The sequence below is a fragment of the Vanessa tameamea genome, chromosome 5, assembly GCF_037043105.1.
Source record: "Vanessa tameamea isolate UH-Manoa-2023 chromosome 5, ilVanTame1 primary haplotype, whole genome shotgun sequence".
Lineage (NCBI taxonomy): Eukaryota > Metazoa > Arthropoda > Insecta > Lepidoptera > Nymphalidae > Vanessa > Vanessa tameamea.
In genome coordinates, this window is record NC_087313.1 from 13,903,426 (window position 1) to 13,925,050 (window position 21,625).

At 32.3% G+C, this 21,625-nt stretch overlaps 1 protein-coding gene across 2 annotated transcripts in view; it reads left to right on the top strand.

The window, feature by feature from the left end:
- Positions 1-21,625, top strand: part of LOC113404464 (ecdysone-induced protein 74EF) — a 151,558-nt gene that overhangs the window by 60,058 nt on the left and 69,875 nt on the right. For both annotated transcript variants that reach the window (XM_026645359.2, XM_026645360.2), the window contains 2 exons: positions 11-262; positions 469-826. In XM_026645359.2, coding sequence (XP_026501144.1) covers positions 11-262; positions 469-826 — 610 coding nt within the window. The remainder of the gene's footprint in view (positions 1-10; positions 263-468; positions 827-21,625) is intronic.

The following is a 21,625-nucleotide window of genomic DNA, read 5'->3' on the forward strand; positions in this document are numbered from 1 at the left end:
CTATTTTCAGGACGCGGTAGCCGCGAGTGGACACAGTGCGACTCAGCTGCAACTGCAAATGGCGACATCTCTCGGCGAGTTATCGCAAGCAGAGCTGTCTAACTTCGTGGGCGGTCTTACCCTGGAGGCGGACGGCTCCGAAGCTGCAGACCCAGATGACATTCTTAAGCAACTGGGAGAAACCGCTTTTGATAATTTCGACACTTTTTTTACTGATTTGACCAATTCCACTGCATCTTCTGCGCCTCCTATTGAAATAAAGGTGTGATTTTTAACTAAAATAATTTATTACCTTTTGTTTAAACACATTACATTTTATAGTTAAATAATTTGCATGCTAAAGTGTCCTTGCCAAATATTAAATCAAATAATTTATATAATTATTAGTATAATAAAAAAATACTTAAAATAAATTCTGATCGAATTTGAAAAGACTTAGCTGCAGAGGAATGCTCCTTTCCTTTTCAGCAAGAAGAAAATAACAACATATCGCCACCCTCGGGGAGCCAGCTGCAAGGTTCATACTATCAACAAAATAATCAACTATCTCTGCCAAATAATGGACAACAACGCTTGCAACAATTATTGAGATCGGGCACTAGTGCTATTAACCATGCAGTGGCGAATAATATTAATAATGGACGGTACAATATTGCTTCTGCAAATCCATTGCTCGCTGAGAAATTAGCAGCGACATCTAGTGGTATAAAGCAAGAACCTATGAGTTCTGATTATAATGGAACGAGTATGAACTATGGAAACGCGTCTCCAATGCAACGAGTGCCGAGTGGGAAACCTCAAGTACATGATGCTGGTGGAGGAAAAGGTAAGATTGTTTTTATGTCTAATATTCACTACCTCATTAAATACAACTTACACTACTACAATTAGGAACTTACGTTTAAGTGTAATAGTGACACCTAGTGCGGACTAGCTGAACTTATACAAGTTTATAGTTTACCAAACTATTGTAGATAGCGCTGCTTTGAGCGTATTGTTCATTTTTGTGTCGATAGATGTCGCTCGATGTAGTATGAGTGTACATTAAATAGTTTTATGTTTAACGATGCAGTTTTCTCTCAATCCACTTTCAATTTCCGCTCGAGGAAGAGTGATTTTCCTTTTGCGATTACCCGCTTTACCAAGTCAGCATTTAGCCATTGACCATTAGAAAGTTTCATAATTATTAAAATTACAAGCAAGTTCCTTATTGACTTTGCTATAAAACATTATAAAAGTGAGTAGGTATTTATGATAACTATAACAATAAATGTGAATAATATATTATTTTAAATTATTTAATTTAATCATTCTTTGATTAGTATAATAATTTGTATAATATAAAATATTAGTAGATCAAGAATCACTTTATTCAAGAGGGTTCAAAAAAAGTCAAGTTAAAGAAAAGAATTGAATATTAAATCTAGGTAAAAAGTATAAACTATATTATACATACATGCATGTATCAGTTATAATATGGATAAACCGTCGTTTATCCATATTATAACGCTTATTTTTGACTCGTCAAATATTATATTAAAAAGACTAAATATTATTTTTTCGAGTAAGCTCTTCTATAAGCACTTTTGTAAACTTGGCACCTATTCGCGGTGTAGATTATAGTTCTACCGGGGAGAACCAAGAAATAGGACTTATAGTAATCACCATTTTTCTGAGTGAAAATTAATTTTATAAATTTTTATGTATCTCTCTCATATGTAAATAACCAATAAACATTTTATATACATAACCTTTTCAACGGCTTACAACATAAAATATATCAACAAGATTTTAATAACTATAAACAGAACACGGCAATGGGAAAAGTTGTCGTTACAAGTTTTTCTCAATAAGCACTAGTGGCGCCCCCCGCGGCCGGAAGAGAAAGCCTTACAAGGCTAATATAGCTTTCTCTGTGTTGCCAATCTCTAATGGTGTATTTTAACTGCCTGTCCTCTTAGCTATCGGTTTATTTCGATAATAAACCTCTTTACATGAATGTAACTAGAGAATACTTGCTAATAATGATCGTTTATACTCTTTAAAATATTTTATGAATATTATTATAATAATGACATATTTAATGATTTTATTTTATTTAATAAAATACATAATTAATCAATTGTCTTATAACATCACCAGCAAAATATCTAAACACAAAAATATGACAATACAGAGTTGACAAAATAATTATAAAAATAGGTCGCATATTAAATGTCTTCTATTAATTACGTATTTTCTCAGAATGAATACAAAGACTATGTAGATTTGATGAGCTATCAACTAAGCAATCTTAAAAAATAACGTAATGCTTTGAATAAAAAGGGTATATTTACATAAGAGCAACATTATATATAAACCGAGTCAAAAAGTTTTGTTAATTTTTTCGCTAAAAAAAAATAATGGATGTTTTTACAAAGACATTTAATACTCTACGGGAGACTTAATTAAGTAGAATTCACGTTTCGATAAATAAGTCCAAATGATTATTTTAGTTATTTCAAATTTGTATATCGTGAAATCGAAATTAAAAAACATGTTTAGTCAGGTGAATTAATGAAATGTTGACTTTAAAAGAAAATATTAATGTATTATCTGTGGCACTTATATTAAGTAATCTTCTCGTTTGTAGTCACCGCCGCTTAAGTATGGTACCACTTACTGAATCCCCGAGGGTGAGAGGCATCAAGATCTCGGATACTAACGTTGATTTTTTAAGCTTAACAAAAACTAAACTTGAACAAAATTTATCAACGAAATCTGAATACTTACAAAAAGTATATTGTATATTTTTATAAAACTAACGATTCATATTATTTTAATATTTAAAATTATGAAGCAATAAAATATTAGATACATTACATACATTACATTAGCAGCCTGTAAATTTCCCACTGCTGGGCTAAGGCCTCCTCTCCCTTTGAGGAGAAGATTTGGAGCATATTCCACCACGCTGCTCTAATGCGTGTTGGTGGAATACACATGTGCCAGAATTTCGTTGAAATTAGACACATGCAGGTTTCCTCACGATATTTTCCTTCATCGCCGAGCACGAAATGAACAAAAATAAAAAAAACACAAATTAAACACATGAAAATTCAGTGGTGCTTGGCTGGGTTTGAACCCGAAATCATTGATTAAGATGCACGCGCTCTAACCACTGGGTCATCTCGGCTCTTATTCTTAAATATTAGATACACTTATGAGTAATTAAAAATCTTTTCCGTCCGCTTTGTAACATGTAAATACTGAGATTTATGTGAGATTTACATTTTGTATGTAACATTATTGTACGTTTGTAACCGATCGTGTTTGAGTAACAAGTAACAAACGTAAGTTTAGTTTATTCCTACACGTCACATACAAGCAACTCCAAAGCATACGAAACTTTTCTTAAGGAATGCTTTTGCTGCACAAACGAATTGAAATGGAAAAATAAAGATAATTTTAAATATATTATAATGATTTCGACCATCTTCAATCTGAAGAGAGACGTACGTTGACAAGCAAGTAAACTCTCTTCCTTAACTCTTACAATCTGATGGGACGGCAAGTCCGAAATGACCCTAGACTGAGTAACACTATAGGTTTTGGTACCACATAATACAAATTAAAGATAATCTTTAAATTTACGGAAAGGTTTTTAAAGTTTTATCAATAAACTTAGAAATACTAATAAATACATAACGTGAAATAAAAATGGATATTTAAGTTACTAAAGATTCTATAAAATCTACAAATAGATTTTAAAACATTGATAAATCTTTGAATGATATTTTCTCTGTGTTAGCATTCAGGATAAGAGCACCGAGGAAAAATCTGTGCAGTTGAATGTTTTCCCAATAATTTCAATTTCCTAGTATTGAACAATTCGCGCTAATATCTGAGATACAACATATGGGCCATCGTGTCAAGGTGACGCCGTCATATCGACCTCATTCTGTTACTGACGCAAATATGTTTTGGCCCTAAGTTAATTTCAATCTATTTCATGTCCATACGTGTCGTTGTGCCGATTGTGCCAAAATTGGTACACGCTTATCGCTGTATGAAAATAAACTTGAAATAATGTTCTCCTGACCGATTTACCAGAGTGGCGAAAATCATGGGCATTTATGAATTGTCATTTTACAGGATTCAATTAAAAAATGTACTTCTAACTTCCTACTAAGTTATATCCTGAATCCGCAATTTTTGCTCGTCTACATAATCGTGTACCGAGCAATACAAGGGGTATTCATCCAAGGTTTCTTAAATTGCGATTAAATTGGCAATGCTAAAAATATTTGTAACTGTGCTGGTCATGTAATATTATCAAACTCCTCGCTCTCATAATCCGATGAGACGGCAAATACTACACGAATAACTTTTATTGGTCCGTAGCAGTGTGTAAACTCAGGACCTCGGGATCAGAAGCCTTCTAAGCTAGCCACTAGACCAACGAAGCAATGTTAAATATAAAAGTATTAAATCATCATCATTATTTATTTAGAAAAAGTATCAACTTGTACCACGCACGCTCCAGTGCAGTTCGGTGGGCATATATCCAAGTGGCAGAACTTAATCCCACACAATGGTAATCCCATGGATTCAATGTTAATATAACTTTTATCATATGAATGTAATTCTTACGAACCTATACTTTTAATAATATTTACACAACATCCAAAGAAAACAAGTAAACAAACGTAATTAATTAAATGAATTAAAAATATATTTCATATAATTGACGCATTCGGTAACGCATACATAACAACGTCAACTTGTAAGCAAATCGCTCATTTTCCTCGTTCCACTCAGGATGTGCGTTCAACTTTTATTTATAGACGTAACAGTTTTATTATCAAATCATATTATAAATACATACCTAACAAAACGAGCACGGATTTGCTGTTCCTGGTAACGAAATTAATCACAGACATTATATTTATACAAATAACAACTATTTGATACTGATGTACAAACATAGAAACAATCAAAAACCAACTTCTAAGTACATTAATTTATTTCATGTCAAAATGACACAAATAATAATAATTTCTAAATAATATCGACACCAAAGAACTCAGTTGACAGCTTTAAAACATAATTGTACGATTCCTAACAATGTATTCAATATAATTAGCCAGTTAGCACCTACTCGCAGGATATTACCGGCTGTGTTATTAGCAAGAACTCACTTTGTAACTCATTCGTGAAATGTTACCACCTTACGGAGATATGCTATTGATGAGTGTATCCTCTATATGTTATAGTAAATGCCGTATTTTTTAATGTCTTTGGTAAGTAGACTGGCAAACGGGCCACCTGATGACAAGTGATCACACTGCACATAGACATCACAAGGTAATGTATACATATATATATATGAATTACACTTTACCTGTAGCTGCACTGTCTCACTCAACCTTAAAATAAAATACAACAAAATTAAGTGTTTGCCGGTAAAATATACAAATGTTGAATGAATGGTACCTACTCCGGTGGGCTCGCACAAAGGATAATTTCTGACGCTTAATATCGTGTTTTGGACTAAGTTTTTACTACTAAGAATTTGTTGTTACAGTACAATCTACTGGTATATATTGCGGAGTCCTTTGAGCCTTGCGCTTCAGATTTTAACATCAATCTATTTTTTATTTGTTTTACCATCCGCATAACAGACACGTCCCTGCCTTACCTTCACATCAACGCGTAACGTGTTTTAATGATTCTTCGTTGATTTGTAATAATTTGTTGACAAAAATAAAAATAATTAAAGTTTCACCTAGTTATTAAATTGAATGTAGCTACGAAATGTTCGGAATGTAGAACCGGCACGAAACTCAAACGAAATAAGTACTAAGAAACTTGGACGAAAAACACTTAGAAAATCTAACCTTAAAATATGTGCCGGGGATTTCTATTTTACTTATTTGTATGAGTCATAGTAAAAACAATGTTAAGTAAATAATAAACAAATTGTTTGATTTCGTTCTTTCACTACCTCGGCAATCTAACCACAGACCCCGCAATGTAGGCACAATTTACTAGTAGCCTACGATGAAGTGTAAATATTTGTCTCATTAACTATTACTCATTAAGCATGAAAAATAATGAAACAAATGCCTTGTTATGCTTATGTGAGAGAATACGAGCCGAGATGATTCAGTGATTAATGTGAACCAAGACTACGGGTTCAAGCCGGGCAAGCACAGATTTTTCATGTGCTTAATTTGGGTTTAAAACTCATCTAGTGCTTTGCGGCGAAGAAAAATATTGTGAGAAAAATCGGTATATGTTGGATGAAATTCTGCCACAAGCGTATAAACTAACCCTTGGGGACTTTTGCCCAACCGTGGGACATTTACAAGTTATTTCTTTTTAATGATGATATAAGTACGAGCTTGATATGACAATATAAATAAATCGTTATTGGATTGAAGAATATTTAGTAAATAATAACCCAAGAACGACATCCTATAAACAAAATGTTCTAAATTATGACGACTCATAATAATTACGATTTTTTTATCATTTAATCTCTTATCTCTCATAGAAAACAAAGGATTTTAGATTAGTATCACCTGCGGTCGAAATTAGTTCTTTTTTTAATTAAAAAAATTGGACAACTGTGCACACCTGTCCCCTGCCCTTCATACCGTTCGAGTGAAGTCAGTGTCATTCCAAAGACTAAATAGTGAACGTTTTAAATATTCATATTATAATACTTGGATAACTTGAAGTGTGTAAGAATTAAAATATATTTTAATACATAATGACTTGTAACTTACATTGGCCCGTGGAGGTGATTCATAACGTAAAGCCCACTTGCTAATTAAATACTGAATGTGTTTTTAAAATAATATAAATTATGTTTTTTTTTAATTAATTTTATCTATTATTATTATAACCCCCAAATATAAGACTCTTTCTCACTGTAATTCTGCATGCGATGTTTAGCGCAAGCGCTATTCAGTTACTAATAACAAATTCAAAAGCCGGCGGTCTTTCCGAACCGATACGACTTAGGAACCTTCAAGAAAAGAGCGTACTCTTTCCTGAAAGGCCGGCAACGCACCTGCAAGCCCCCCGGTGTTGCAGATATCCATGGGCGGTGGTAGTCACTTTCCATCAGGCGAGCCTCCTGCTCGTTTGCCACCTCTAACATAAAATAAATAAATAAAATTTCGACTTAACAGAGACAAGGTTTTTTTATTGTTTTTTTAACTTGTTTATTATATATGTGTCAATAAAAAATCTATCCCAGTAATAATTCGTAATAACTCGCAACGCACCGATAAGATTTTTAATGCACGTCTGGTCCTCATCCTGAGATACGTACAGGCAGATAACCTATATGTGTAATTTGTCAAAATTAAAGAGTTCTGAATGTAACAAATATAATGCCAATAACAAAAAATAATAATACAATAAGAGTCCACTTTTGTACACAGGCTTTTAAACCACCTAAAAACCTTTTCTCAAAACATTTGAAAATAAACCTTAAAAACAAACCCCCAAATTGCGTAATAACATACATAAATAATTCTTCAATTCATATATTTTCACATAATTCATCATATTTAAAATTTTTACATCTAAAAATACCTTAAAATTACGAAAGAGTGTGCGTCCTCTCTTTTCCTCCTTCAAATAGTATCGTACTCAGAATTTCGATGCATCCGCAATCCGTCACATGCGTGCACTTGTGTGCGTGAGCCGTGACCCGGTTCCTGCGCGGGCGCACTGTGGCCACCGTGTCGTTATGTCACACGAGATGGGGTATGCGTGTTTGTGCGTGTGACGTGTAATGTTTGCTCTACATTTTATAATATATTTCCCTGTATTTTTAGTATTGATATATATTTTTTAATACAATATTTTACAATTATATTTGAAAGATTATTATTTTTATTGTTATTTCTGTATTATATCACAGATAAAGAAAACATTTCGGTGTATATATTTAAATCTGTAAACTTACATAATATAATAAACATCATTTCAACATCGTAACAGCCATATAGGTATGTTTGATAAGCCTTTCATAGACTTTTATAAGGTCTAGTGACTCAGATATAAAGGCAAGATGAATAGATAAACAAAGAAAAAGTTTACATGGATTTTTAAATATTTTTTATTTTATTTTAAATAGAGCATATTCCATTGCAAACGGTACAAGTGGCATGTATTGTCGCCTTGAGTGTTGTTAGGATATAAGAACAACGCCACAAACGCAACCGTAACACACTAAAGCACTGGTTTCAAACGCGTTTCATGCAAACATCTACATTATATATTATTTCATAATAATAAGTGCACAACCCATGCAGGTTTCTTGGGATGTTTTCCTTCACACGGTGAGCACGAATCTCATTTAAATTAAGTCGTGCTTTTAGGGCTGAAGCCCGAAATCGTCGTTTGAGATTTATTGTAGCAACTGGACTATCTCTGTTCTCAAAATGAGCCCCAAATCGTATAAATGAAAGATGATTTAGACGGGAAAAAATATCAGATAGATCAGTAACGTTTAACGCGACGGAATCACACGGCCGGTATATGTTCATATATGTATATTAAAATGGATTGTATATCCTGCAGGTTTGTGATTGCTTTCTTTCCTAGCCCCTCAAACCATGCCCAATTTTGTTTTAAAATAAGCAAAATTCCTAGAAAAATAAAGTCGCAGACAGACGAGAGTTTAAATATCAACAATTCGGAAGGTTCATAAGAGGATCAGAACTGAAAATAGATCGTAATCTCCTCTGTGGGCGTATCGCCTTGAGCGTCGTTAAGAGTTGAGCCAAACCACTGTACAATAACGTTCCTTTGAACAAATTATTACAAAACAAAAGGAGGCGAACAGAGGACGAAACTTAGGCTTATAGCTGACTGGCTTCTTCGATTTCTTCGTCGCCGGTTTTATTTGATATCGTTTTTAAATTTAATAATTTTCACTGTACGAAACGAACAGTGGTTTAATCAGTGAATTTTCCTCATATATTGAATATGTGTAAAAAGTTTATTTCACTTATACGTATAATAGTTCTTGTAATAACTTACCGTGTGATGCGTTCTGATTACAAATCATATGACACGCGTGTATTAAAATCATATGCCGGGTTGTTCGTACGTTGCAAATTAAAAAAAAACAGCAATCGTCCCCTCGATTCAAGTAACACATTACGAGCACTTCTGAATCGACATTAAAGGATAACATTAAATCTTAATCTAGCACCGGTTCGAAATGAAGATTCTAGCGAGGAGAACTGGAAAAAGTAACTATCCTTTTCCATCAATTAAATTATATTAATTACGTTCATTAAATATAATTAAAGTTACATATAATTTCTGAACATCTACGTATGCTATCTCGCTTACTAAAAATGAATCCATTCTTCAAATATAATTGTACATTTCCCTCGTGTAACTCATGATACCCTCTTCTGAAGTCGGTACGTATATTAATACTCACTAGCCACTAGATGCCTGACCTTACTCAATTTAGTAAGTAAATACGCACTTCACTAGGATTGTCCTTCGTTACTTAATAAATTGCACGACATGTGCCGACTGAGATCGCTCACGTGCAAATGTATAAACAGACCACCATGTATCGATGTACAAGTAATTCTCATCGCTATATCTATCGTAATAAGACATATAATTCGTTCCATATATTTAAAGTTGAACGAATTAGTGAACTGTACATATTTGTATTCTAAACGCGTCCAAAGGTTATATTAATTCTTATTTCGATAGAGATAAGGTTTATATTTGAATGTATGGTATATGTGTATGATTTCGCACTTCTGTACGGGTTTGTGTAATTGTTATCTGATGTTTGTCTGTACGTTATCAGTATAGTATTTGTTGTTTGTTCATGAAGTGCAATGGCCTACTTATATACATACATTCCAATCGATAAGTATGTATATTTAATTGTTATATACACTTTAAATTCTCATTAAATATATATTACAATATAGTTGTTCTTAAATCAACTTAATGTACATAAATATTTTAAATATATATAATTACATTTAATAAATGATAACAGACAAAAGCACAAAGGTTATAAACAATAAAAGCTTATATCAAAGTAAATTATCTGACAACATAAAAATAATTTACCAAAGAACATTTTAAGTCGCCACTCTAAAAATCCCCAAAAACAATTTTCCGCTATGACAAACAATTTTAGTCTGTATTCAAACTGAAATCTCGAAGACGTCATTGCCAAGCCTACATCGATAGAAAGAGATAGCAATATGTAATAGGACAGTGCTACGTGAGAGCGAAATTTTCTGGAAAATATTTCGTTGACGTAGATAAACGAAGATGTACACGAGTCTTAGAAATTAATCAAATATTAGTCGACCAACAAATTTATCAACCTAAGTGACATTGGCAGAATAACCCGTGTTCCTTTGGCAGATATGAAAACCATAATTAAAAAAAAAATCACACCACTTATTGCAGGTTGTTGCAGTAACTTCCAATATTTGGTGTCGAGGATGATTCACGTTCAATTATCATTAATAACTACGTCCCTAATTCAAATTAGCCTCATCAACAATAACGTAAAATGTATCTGTGTACCACATTGCATAGCAATATCTTTGTACCTTTGATATGTGCTTTATTTCATATAATATATATTAGAGAACAATATGAAATTCGCGCTTCAATAGTCACGTCAATAGTCTAATTTAAAGCTGACGGGACAGCGAAGCGCACTTTCATAATATTGTATACTAAAAATCACGCACTGCATCGTCTGATACCAATTTTATAAGTAGGTTTTCCAGTTAGACATTATTATAAACACAGATTATGAATTAAATTAGTTTGGAACCTAGTTTTAAGGTTTTGAATCATCAATCGCTTCCAGGTAAAATATGGCAGCCCCGGTGAGAACGTCACTTTTGGAAAAATTTTAATACTGAGTTAAATGCGTAATAAGAGTCCAAAGCAACCCTTTACTTGGTGAAATAACTTTACTTTCGTAGTACAATTAGTTTCCGTAAGATAGCAAGAGTGTCATTATGGTTTTGGCGCGAATCACGGCGACGCTCGGAGAATATCAACGTTTTAGATGCTTCTCCTGAAAAATTGCATTTTCGCAAAAGTGGCGGTCTCGCACCGGGGCTGCGATATATAAAAAATATACATATATAACATTATATATTATGAACATCGAATTCTCAGTCCGAGTATGAGATTTTTATTTCCAAATGGATTATGACAAAAAATAAATAAAAAAAACTGTCATTGTTTCTGTGTCCGTAAAATCATATCGATTGTGATTGAGATTGCTTTCAAAAAATATATTGAGGAGGATTTTTCAGGAGCTACGAAACTTCATTATTGATAAGGTCAATTACAAACGTATTAAATAAAACCACTAGCCTCTTTTATAAGGTGTAGTTGGGGTTATAGTAGAGTACTTTATAATAGTGCTACTTTGTAGAAAATCTCAATCCATTCTAGTGTTTAGAAAGGCTCCGTTAGTCCCAATTATATAATTGTCGACATACGCTTAGATTATTACTATGTTATATGCTACCATTATATAGATCGGTACTTGTTTGTTTGTTGGTTCCTACGTTACTAAAATCAGACAAAACAATGCATTATTTTATTTGACAAAATATTTTAACAGGTTCATAATTTAAATATGGCAAATATTTTTATTTTTTCTTCTAAATATTATTAATAATGCAAATTCTCAAATATTTACATATTTTTTGATATATATGTATTGCCTTATGTTCTATTGATACTACGTATAAGTTGGTTTCAATATATGAGAGGGCAGCAAAAGCCAGGAACATGAATTAGTTTTATATATATACATATATAAAATCACTGTCCTGACCTGCCGTGTGGTAAAGGCGCAGCCGACGGAAACACGTACATATTAGCCTAATTACGCGAACGAGTAGCGTTAGCAACAAAATTAATTATAATAAAAAATCACGTGTAGTACAAAGTAGGCACTACATACTTAAAATACTGACAAACGACAAAGATTTTTGCTATCTTGTTTATGTTCAAGCGCTTACATATAATCTTAACGAAAATATTATATATTTAGGCTTTTTTACGTACTACGTGATATACGTGAGCCGAGATGGCCCAGTGGTTAGAGCGCGTGCATCGAACCGATTGCGGGTTCAAACCCAGGTAAGCACCACTGAGTTTTCATGTGCTTAATTTGTGTTTATAATTCATCTCGTGTTCGGCGGTGAAGGAAAGCATCGTGAGGAAACCTGCATGTGTCTAATTTCAACGAACCACCAACCCGCATTGGAGCAGCGTGGTGGAATATGATCCATACCTTCTTACTTCTGTACTTCTTAGCTACCAGCAATCCATACCATCTATCATCTATCTGATGTTTGAGCATAAGAGTTACATACACAAGTACAGACACAATTATAACTCAGTTTAATTACAGACACAATTAATATAACACGTACGAACCTATACTTAAGATCCCTTTGATAAAGTCTAATAATACTGAGTCTACATCAATTAGCAGGATCAATTAGTCTACATCTATGATTTAATAATCATGATTACTTTGCGATTACTATGGCGACTTGTTATGTGAATAATTGAAAATAACTTTTTAATTTTATTTCATTATAAAAGTTATTTCTGTTACGAGCTATTGTGATACTAAATAACTATAGCATAAGCTATACTATTGGTTGCAAATAAATTACTTTTGACAAATTTTAATCAAGTGATATTAATAGAATATTTATAGTAATATTAGTTAAATAATTTATGTTAACCGTACAAAATCTATCCAAGCTCCTTGAGTCAGTGCGACAACCTGATTCGTGTCAATGACAACAGAGCGCACTAAACACACACGAGCAGCTTACCATATATGTATGCGAGTAAATCCTGCGTACATACGAACACATACATCCGTGAAATACAGGTTAAATTTTATTATATTGATAGTATCTTAGTCGCCTTATGAAACTACTTATTATAGTCATATATTCAGTACTTGCTTAGATACTTGAATTGATAACTTTTATAAAAGACAAATCATTTATAATTATTTTTACACTTGGGAAATCAATTACGTAGTTAGTAAAAGGAGAAAGAAAATAAAAGTTATATTTTTAAAAGACTTAATATTCGTTGTTAACTTATTTCAATACGCGTTCAATTATTTAGTCTTTGTTATAACGAAATCACTAAATATTTTATAATATTATATATTACTAGCTGTGCCCACGACTTCGTGAGCGTTGTTTGAATTCAAGTTATTCGGATATTGTAGCGTAATTTTATTTTGATTGTATCTATAATTCAAAAAAAAAAGTAGCCTAAGTTACTCCTTATTACATCCGCTATCTGCCAGTGAAAGTCCCGTCGAAATCGGTTCAGCCGTTCCAGAGATTAGCCGGAACAAACAGACAAACAGACAAAAATTGTAAAAAATGTTACTTTGGTACATGTACCGTGTATACATACATATGCATTTAGTCAAAATGGGATATTTTAATATTACAAACAGACACTCCAATTTTATTATATGTATATAGATATAGTGGCCACCTGACGTTGTATACACTATCAGCGTGGATGTGACTCGCGTATAATATATATATATATTCGTTTCGATTATTATTAATTATATATTTTATAAATAGTGTTAATAAAGCTAAGAATAATGGTAGCAGAAATGACTTGTAAGAGCCATGACATATCATGTCATGAGCCGTGATACGAGCCTCGTGTCTCATGACCACTCACCGTCGTACGTTTCTACGGTACCCTGCATTAGCAAGTACATGTCCAAACGAATTAAATGCATTCACGATGCTTCAATAATAGCGTATAATCAATCTGCTATACATTTTGCAATCCACAAATGGGTCGACTCATCAATTTTAATATCCATCAATTTTCACCTATCTCTCCAACCGGTGGGGTCGTGTAAGGCTTAGTGGTCACTCGATTGAAGGCTCATGATGATAAGTTAGATAATTACCAATAACATGATGATGTAATTACTATCACCTGACACACGCTTTAAAATTAACTAACTAAAAAAAGAAATGTTGTTTATTCAAACATATACGTATGTATTGCGTTGTATGGGTACGTACCATTATTTCCTATATTAACACATTCGTATATGGTACCTATTATTGAGATCATAGCTGTGTTATTTGCTCAGCTAAGGTTGTCTTTTTCATCTTATACGGTTACGCTCTTCTAGCAGGATAATATAACTGAAAGCGACCCTGATTGTGATAGAACCCAAACAATAGTATTGTTTACGATTAGTTTTACTTTAAAGCCGACCTGTGTTAAAATTTTAATTGCTTGATTATTACATAATAAGTCTTTTGCTTGATTAATGATCACTTGATTACCTGAACCTAAATATAATAAATTCTGTGACCTCTTTTTCCTAATCCACAACTTCTAATAGACACTTTTCCTGTAAAATACAGACCCAAATTTAAGAACGTTTACCGATGTTTATATTTCTTTGTCAAGAATTGTAGAAGTACGATGTTGTTTCGGTAAATTTTCACAAAGATACGAATAAATATATAGGAATGAACATAATATTATGTACATAAAGAGTTTTAGGTCTATACTCAAATTGAGGAATAGAGACAGAGATTATTAGTAGAGAAACATATTGCGCTGGCTTCAAAATAGTAATGAGGTCAATCAAATGATGGTGAAATAATTCTTTATCCATCCAGTCCATGCCTTACCGAATGTATATTCAGATGGACGGCGTCATAACGGATATATGAATGCTAAGTTCCTAATGCAGTCATTGAACTAAATTCATTTATTGTCGTGCAAATGTTGCGTTTCGCTACGCTAAGTAGCCCTGAGATTACATTTGAATGTAGTTTATAGTTTTTAACATCTGCGTCGAAATTATTACTGTTTAAATTACAAACATAATTAAATAGATTATAAATACTACATATATACATTAATTTGGTGGTTAGGCCTTTGTGAAAGCCCGTCTCGGTAGGTTACCGTAGCTTACCACCCTCTCATCGTATACTCCGTCAACCAGCAATAATCAGTACTGTTGTTTTCAGTTTGAAGGATTAATGAAACATTGTATCTACAGGCACAAGGGACATAACATCTTAGTTCCCAAAATTAGCGGCGCGTAGGTGATATGAGGAATGTTTATATTTGTTAGACTAATGGGCAGTGGACACTTCACGGTCTGGCAAAAAGGCACCATCAGGTAGCCCGTTTGGAAGTCCATCAGACATAAACCCATATGATCAAAAAAAAATCACAAAGTTGTTAATTAAATTATGTTTAAAACGACAGATTTTTTTTTGAAATTTAAGTAACCTTACCACAAAGAGCAAAAAAAAAATCTATATGAATCCTCAGCATTCGTTTTCGAAAATAGATGTAGAAAAATAAGAGGAGATTTTTTTTTCCCATACATTTTGATATATCGACGTGTTTTGGCAACATTCGTACCTAATTACACAGTTCCGCAGCTTCCGACGATAAATCACAAGCGAGATCGCCTTACAATGTCAAGGATCAGTGCCTCGTCCATAGAGAATGATCTTTTTTACTGTCGTTTGTCATTGTTGACAAAATAAAACCTCCGTCGTATTATTTAACGAATTAAATTAGCTACCAACAAGGTGGAATTATAGTGTTTTGTAACGATTAAACATGCAACAGACGATCATGAACGCAATTAATACAGTCGATGGTTCGTTAACATTCAATAATGATATTAAACTTTTGTTTTTATTCATTTACTCATCCTGTCCGGGCTAAGCAAAGGCCTGTTATTGTACAGCCTTGTGTATTCGTTCCTCTATTTGGATTTCAAGTTTTTTTTAATATACTCCTATATATTTCTTCTACATTTTGACATGGGCGCCAGCCCATTAATGGCAATCATTAATAATACTAAAACAAGATACATCGTTACAGTAACGTGAGCCGGTGTTGAATCGATAGATAGTAGAGATCCGCTGGAACACAGAAAAATCCAAGTTTTATTATTTTGCCAAATGTAAATTCATATGGAATTAAATTTTCTGTTATTACGTAAAATTTAATAAGTAAGTTAATTCCCATCACAGCGCCAAAATAATGTACCAATAATTTGTTACGGTTTTGTAAGAAAACTTTACTTCATATCTCACGTATTTCTTTACAAATAATTATAATAATAAATTACTAATGAATAAGTCATATTTGAATATTAAATTCAAGAAGAGTTCTAACTTATATGTATTAGATCTAACATATATTTAATATATGTTTTATCATACTACGACGATTAAAAAATAGTACTGAAGAATATATTAAGATATATGACATTATCTACAACAAGTTTATTCACAAACCTACGTCATTTATATAATAGATTATTTACAATGTAATACAAAAATTATGTATTATTATTTATACGGAATTTCCGCGATATTGTGTCACAGACGCGTCTCATATGGCAGCTTTTTCGGGTGATATTTTTTGTAGGTTTAGTCCCTGCCTCGCTCTATTTGACCTGCCGTATAACCTAACGCCCATTCTATCATTGTGGGCGTATAAAATATCGAACAGGTTTACAAAACAAAAAGAAACAAAAAGAGCCTTTATTAATATTTAATTGTTTTAAAGGTGTGTTTATTCTTTAATATTTTGAAAACATAATAATGTACACTAAACACGCTCTATAGTTATTTTAATTATTAATTATAGTCGATGAATGAATCTGGATGCATAACTGTGAAATGGACCCTTTTTTGCCCTATATTTTTTGTTTCCCCGCTACGCTCTGTTGCGCCTGACGTCGTCTTAGGACCGTGCACGGGTCGAGTTGTCAATTTGACACATAAATTTCGAATCGCTAACTAATTATTGAAATTTCTGGACTGTGTTCATTTATTTTCTAAATATTTCATTTGTGACCAAAGAATGTTTTTTTTTTTGTTTTGGTATTGTATCCTTGTATAATTATTAAGGATTATTAATTCATGTTTTTCATTTTATTTACAGGTAAGCTGTCATTGTACTATATCGAGTGAGTTATAAAAAATAGATATAAGTTTTGTTCTTACATAATATTGATGAGGTTGTTTTGAGGAAAAGTTGAAAATACTCTTTCGGACACTGGAAAATTTAAATCAAAATAAAAAAAAGAGTCAAAACGATATTCGTATTCTAAACTAATCTACGTAAAAGAATTTATAAAAAAAGGTACATTGATACAAAAAAAAATCGTGTAACATCTTATATAACAATAATATGCAATGGGCGTCCAACAGTCTCATTCTTGTATTTTAAAGACATACGTCACGACGACGTCGAGTATAATTACCATTGTGTAATTATAGTTTAGGCCGTGTCTTTCAAATTCAACCCTCCAACTCCCTTGGAAATCGTTTCAGTACTTTTCCTCTCAAACGGAAAAACACACTCACGACCTCCTTTGTTTCATGATATATATTTAAACAGATATAATAAACAAATCAACTATATAATAAACTATTTATTTGTAATAAACACTTTATCCGGCCCACAGTGCAGTGCACTTGCGACTTGGCGTTAGTTTGTGTGTCAGGGTCGCGCGGAAAATCTGCGCGTGCGCACCGCGACACTAGTTAGTAGTCTAGCCTTACATAACAAATTGTGATGTCGGTCTGTTCACGCGAAAGTAGGCTTCATGTGGGTGATTATGTTGGTGACGTTTTGAAGAGAAAGATAGTAATTCGCGATGGCCTTAAGCGAATAGTGGATACATTTTGCAATAGATCCTCTTCGTGCTGTATATATTTACTGTTTTACCCTTGGATATATGTACATACGTATATATTAATTCACTTTTTATTAAAATGGATAAATGTCCACAACATAAAATCATAACATCTAAAATGCAGTCAATAAATATTACTCGTAATTAGCTATCGTAAACTCCAATAATAATCGGCGAAAGGGCACATAAATAAATAAACATCCAATACAGACATTACAACTCTATATATTATCCAATAGCAAAAGACAAACGAATATAAACGTCTTGTCTTGTAGAAGAAAAATTAGTTTGTTCTTAATTTTCACATTTTACACAACGCAATTGACAAGTCTTTGATTTATCCATATATAGTCGGACAAGGTTATACCTTTCCTGCACCGTGTCTAATATTTTCCAAGTAGTAGTGTGTCACACACCACAGCCGACCTAAATACCGTTTAACCATATGTGTAATATTTTAATACTTAAATTTAAAACTAATTCGGATTGTTGGAATTTTTTAAATGACTGATACTCTTGCCCGTGTTCTAATATATGCGAATCATTGTTGTTTTGAAATTAGAACAGGTAAACAACCGTATTTAATAAATTTTGAGTTCTCTTCACTTTTTTTTAATGATGCTAGCTTATGCATACATTTAAACTGACTTACTATAATTTTGTTCTGATATTTCCAGTGCAGGCAGGGGTATAACAGTGTTATGTGTTTGAAATAATTATAGAAATTCAGTTGAATTTGATAAATATCAAGACTTAATTGTATCTGTAAATACACTCATGTAGATATGTCCAAGGTCTGATTTCGCAAAACTTACGGTCCACATGTCCGGTCGCTTGTCTTGAACACTTCTTGATATATTTACCTCAGCACTGAATATAGATAAATCAAAATGTATGTTGTACTTTTAGTATATCTTTGTATGAATCTAGAATATATCGCTTTATGTCACGTATTTGAACGTATCTATGTATTAAATATGAGCACTTAGATCAATGCGGATCTTCCAAAAATGACATTTTATTACCACTTTCTAAAATTCGTAAATTGACAGTTCCCTTATTAATTATTCCATATTATTATAAAGGTTAGGCAGCCTTAGTCGATGTTCGTTTACAAGATTGAGACATGAGATTGCAGAAATACGACAAGTTTATGTTATTTGAAGTTATTATTTCTATTGAACAAGAAAGATCATAATCATAGTTACCAAGAGTTTTGACGTCCGACTGGGACTATAGGTTTGGCACTCATTCGTTGGTCTATCGGATAATATCAATACTTTGTATTACCGTGTTCCATATTTAACTTAGTTCCCATGGTAGTCGACGTATTTACGTACCTAAAATAAATAGATATAATAACCATGTACTAACTGTAAAATACCGTCGCGATATAATTTACTTTTTTAACCGACTTCAAAACGGAGGAGAAGATCAATACGTCTGTATATTTTTTAAAATAATGTTTTCGTAGCTGGCTCTGGTATTACTAACATACTATTGATTTATAAAAAAAGTTTGTATATCTCCGTCTAATCATTTGACACAAATATAGCTAAAAATATATTATGTACCATTTATCAGATTTATATACTTCAAATAATATTAATTACAGAGATTATTAATAATAATATTAATAGTTACTGATAATAAATGTTATGTTTTACGTCGATCCTTTGGTACATAAAGACAGTCTCATGGAGACGCTAACGAACAATTAAGCTAAACTTTGATTGAAAATCATGTAATTATACATATTTTTTAATTAATTTGAACTGTAAGGATCTGTTAAGCGTATTTGAACCGGTTCACCTCAGTATGTGGGACAGGATGCAAGCTGTACGCATACGCATGTGTTATGTAACAAACATGGTACGAATTTGAAAGGTGCTCTGTCCCATAGAGCGACCTCTAACGATATTTAGTTGATTAGGATATTTTTTAATTATTCATAAGATTATACGAGAAAACAGCAATAATATTTGATTATAATAAAGCCATTAATAGAGTTTAAACAAAGTTACTTAACATACAATACATGCACTCGATGTGGGTACAAAATAATAATAATAAGAATACTTAAATACATTATACGTACATACCTACATACATTGAACGTCAATTTTAATTATACACTTTAATAAAACTCCTCTCGTTTTTAGATCGTCCCTGAAGATTCACAAACTGAATATAAAATCAATTTCAACGGTGCTTCAACCAAATTTACTTTTAGAGGTATTTAATTATAGGAAAATATAAAAAGAAAAGTCCTAAGTCAAAATTCCTTATAAAACGTCTGTTCATTAAGCCAAGTACACACTTGTAACTGGACCTCGCTCCGCTATAATACAACATAGATAATAAAGTTACAAAAACAAACGTAATAAAACAACATCTTTAACTGTACCAATATGGCAAATCATTTTTTACAACGATTACACTAAAAAGGAGCTCTTTCGTGTCGCCGTCTCTAGGCGAGCGCACTTAAACGATTCCGCGCAAAAATCGACTCTATGCCACTGAAAATAGAATATAACAAAACTGCAGCTATGCAATTGATAAGCCAAATGTTATCTGCGGTCGTTTTAAGGGATATTCAACCTTATTGTGATAGAGATAGAGTTGTTATTATGTGTTTTTGCATTGGTTCGGAATGTAGGCCAGGCGCCTTGAGAGTTGCATTTACATGAAGCGACCTCGCAGGGTCACTGATCTCTGTCCTTAGACGGATTGCGTTGTGGTTTCCTTCCTTGCCATCTACAGCTGGATTATAATAGTAACTGTAATATTACATGAAATATCACCTGTAATTCAGCTCGTGCTTTAATAGATTAACACAAATATACAGGATGTGGGAGAGTTGCGACACGGTTGTGCCAATGCGATTTTTTTCCGTGAATTTATCGCGTTGAAGCAATAGACCTTGGCCTACGTTTTGTAATAAATATGGCTATAAACAGACGGATAAAATGTATTTTTTTTCTTTTTTTTTTAATTCCGAGTAAAGTGTTAGTCAGTTTCCAGTAACTTAAAGTTACTGCTCTGGTAATATGCAAGTATACTAAAAGTGCTTGAATAAAATAACAATACGAAGAATATGCCAAAATGACTTGTAACTGCATTGTGTTTGAAACTTCAATATAATTTTGGCGATCAATTTGAAAAATAATGCTAATTTAGATGCGTTGGAAAATTTCGACTGTTGTACTTTTAATATGAAATAATATTTATTTTTTAATAAAATAAGATAAAATCTTCTTAAATATGTATACGAGACAAGTGAGTGTTTCGTAAGTGGAACGGAAGTTCTTTACATTTCGAGTCGTTGCTCAAATACGGTAGCTGTTACACAAACAAATACAAAGAATTCAACTTTTATAAAAAAAAAAAACTATATTTTCAATATCTATTAGTTATATTAAAATAAATATAAGTTATATTAAAACCAATAAATTCTAAACTATTCAATAAACCATTATAAATATAGTTCTAATAACGAATATATATATTTGTAATTAAATAAAATGGCCGCTACGTAAACGTCAAAAAAGTAAAATGGCGGTAAATACAGTTCATACAAAAATATCGTTTTCTTTTCGTTATTATTACGTAAACAATTTTCTTATTAGCATTGAAAGCTAAAACGAGTTTCTCAAAATATAACCCGAGATGCTACTTGTAGCGACTGGTACATGGAGCCAGGGTTGTCAAAATAACGTAAATTATTAAGAAAAATATTTTTCAAAATAAATAATATAGTGTACACATGTTTGTTTTCTAGTCTTATTTATGAATAATTATAAAATTTTGTATACAAGTACCAGGCAATAATAT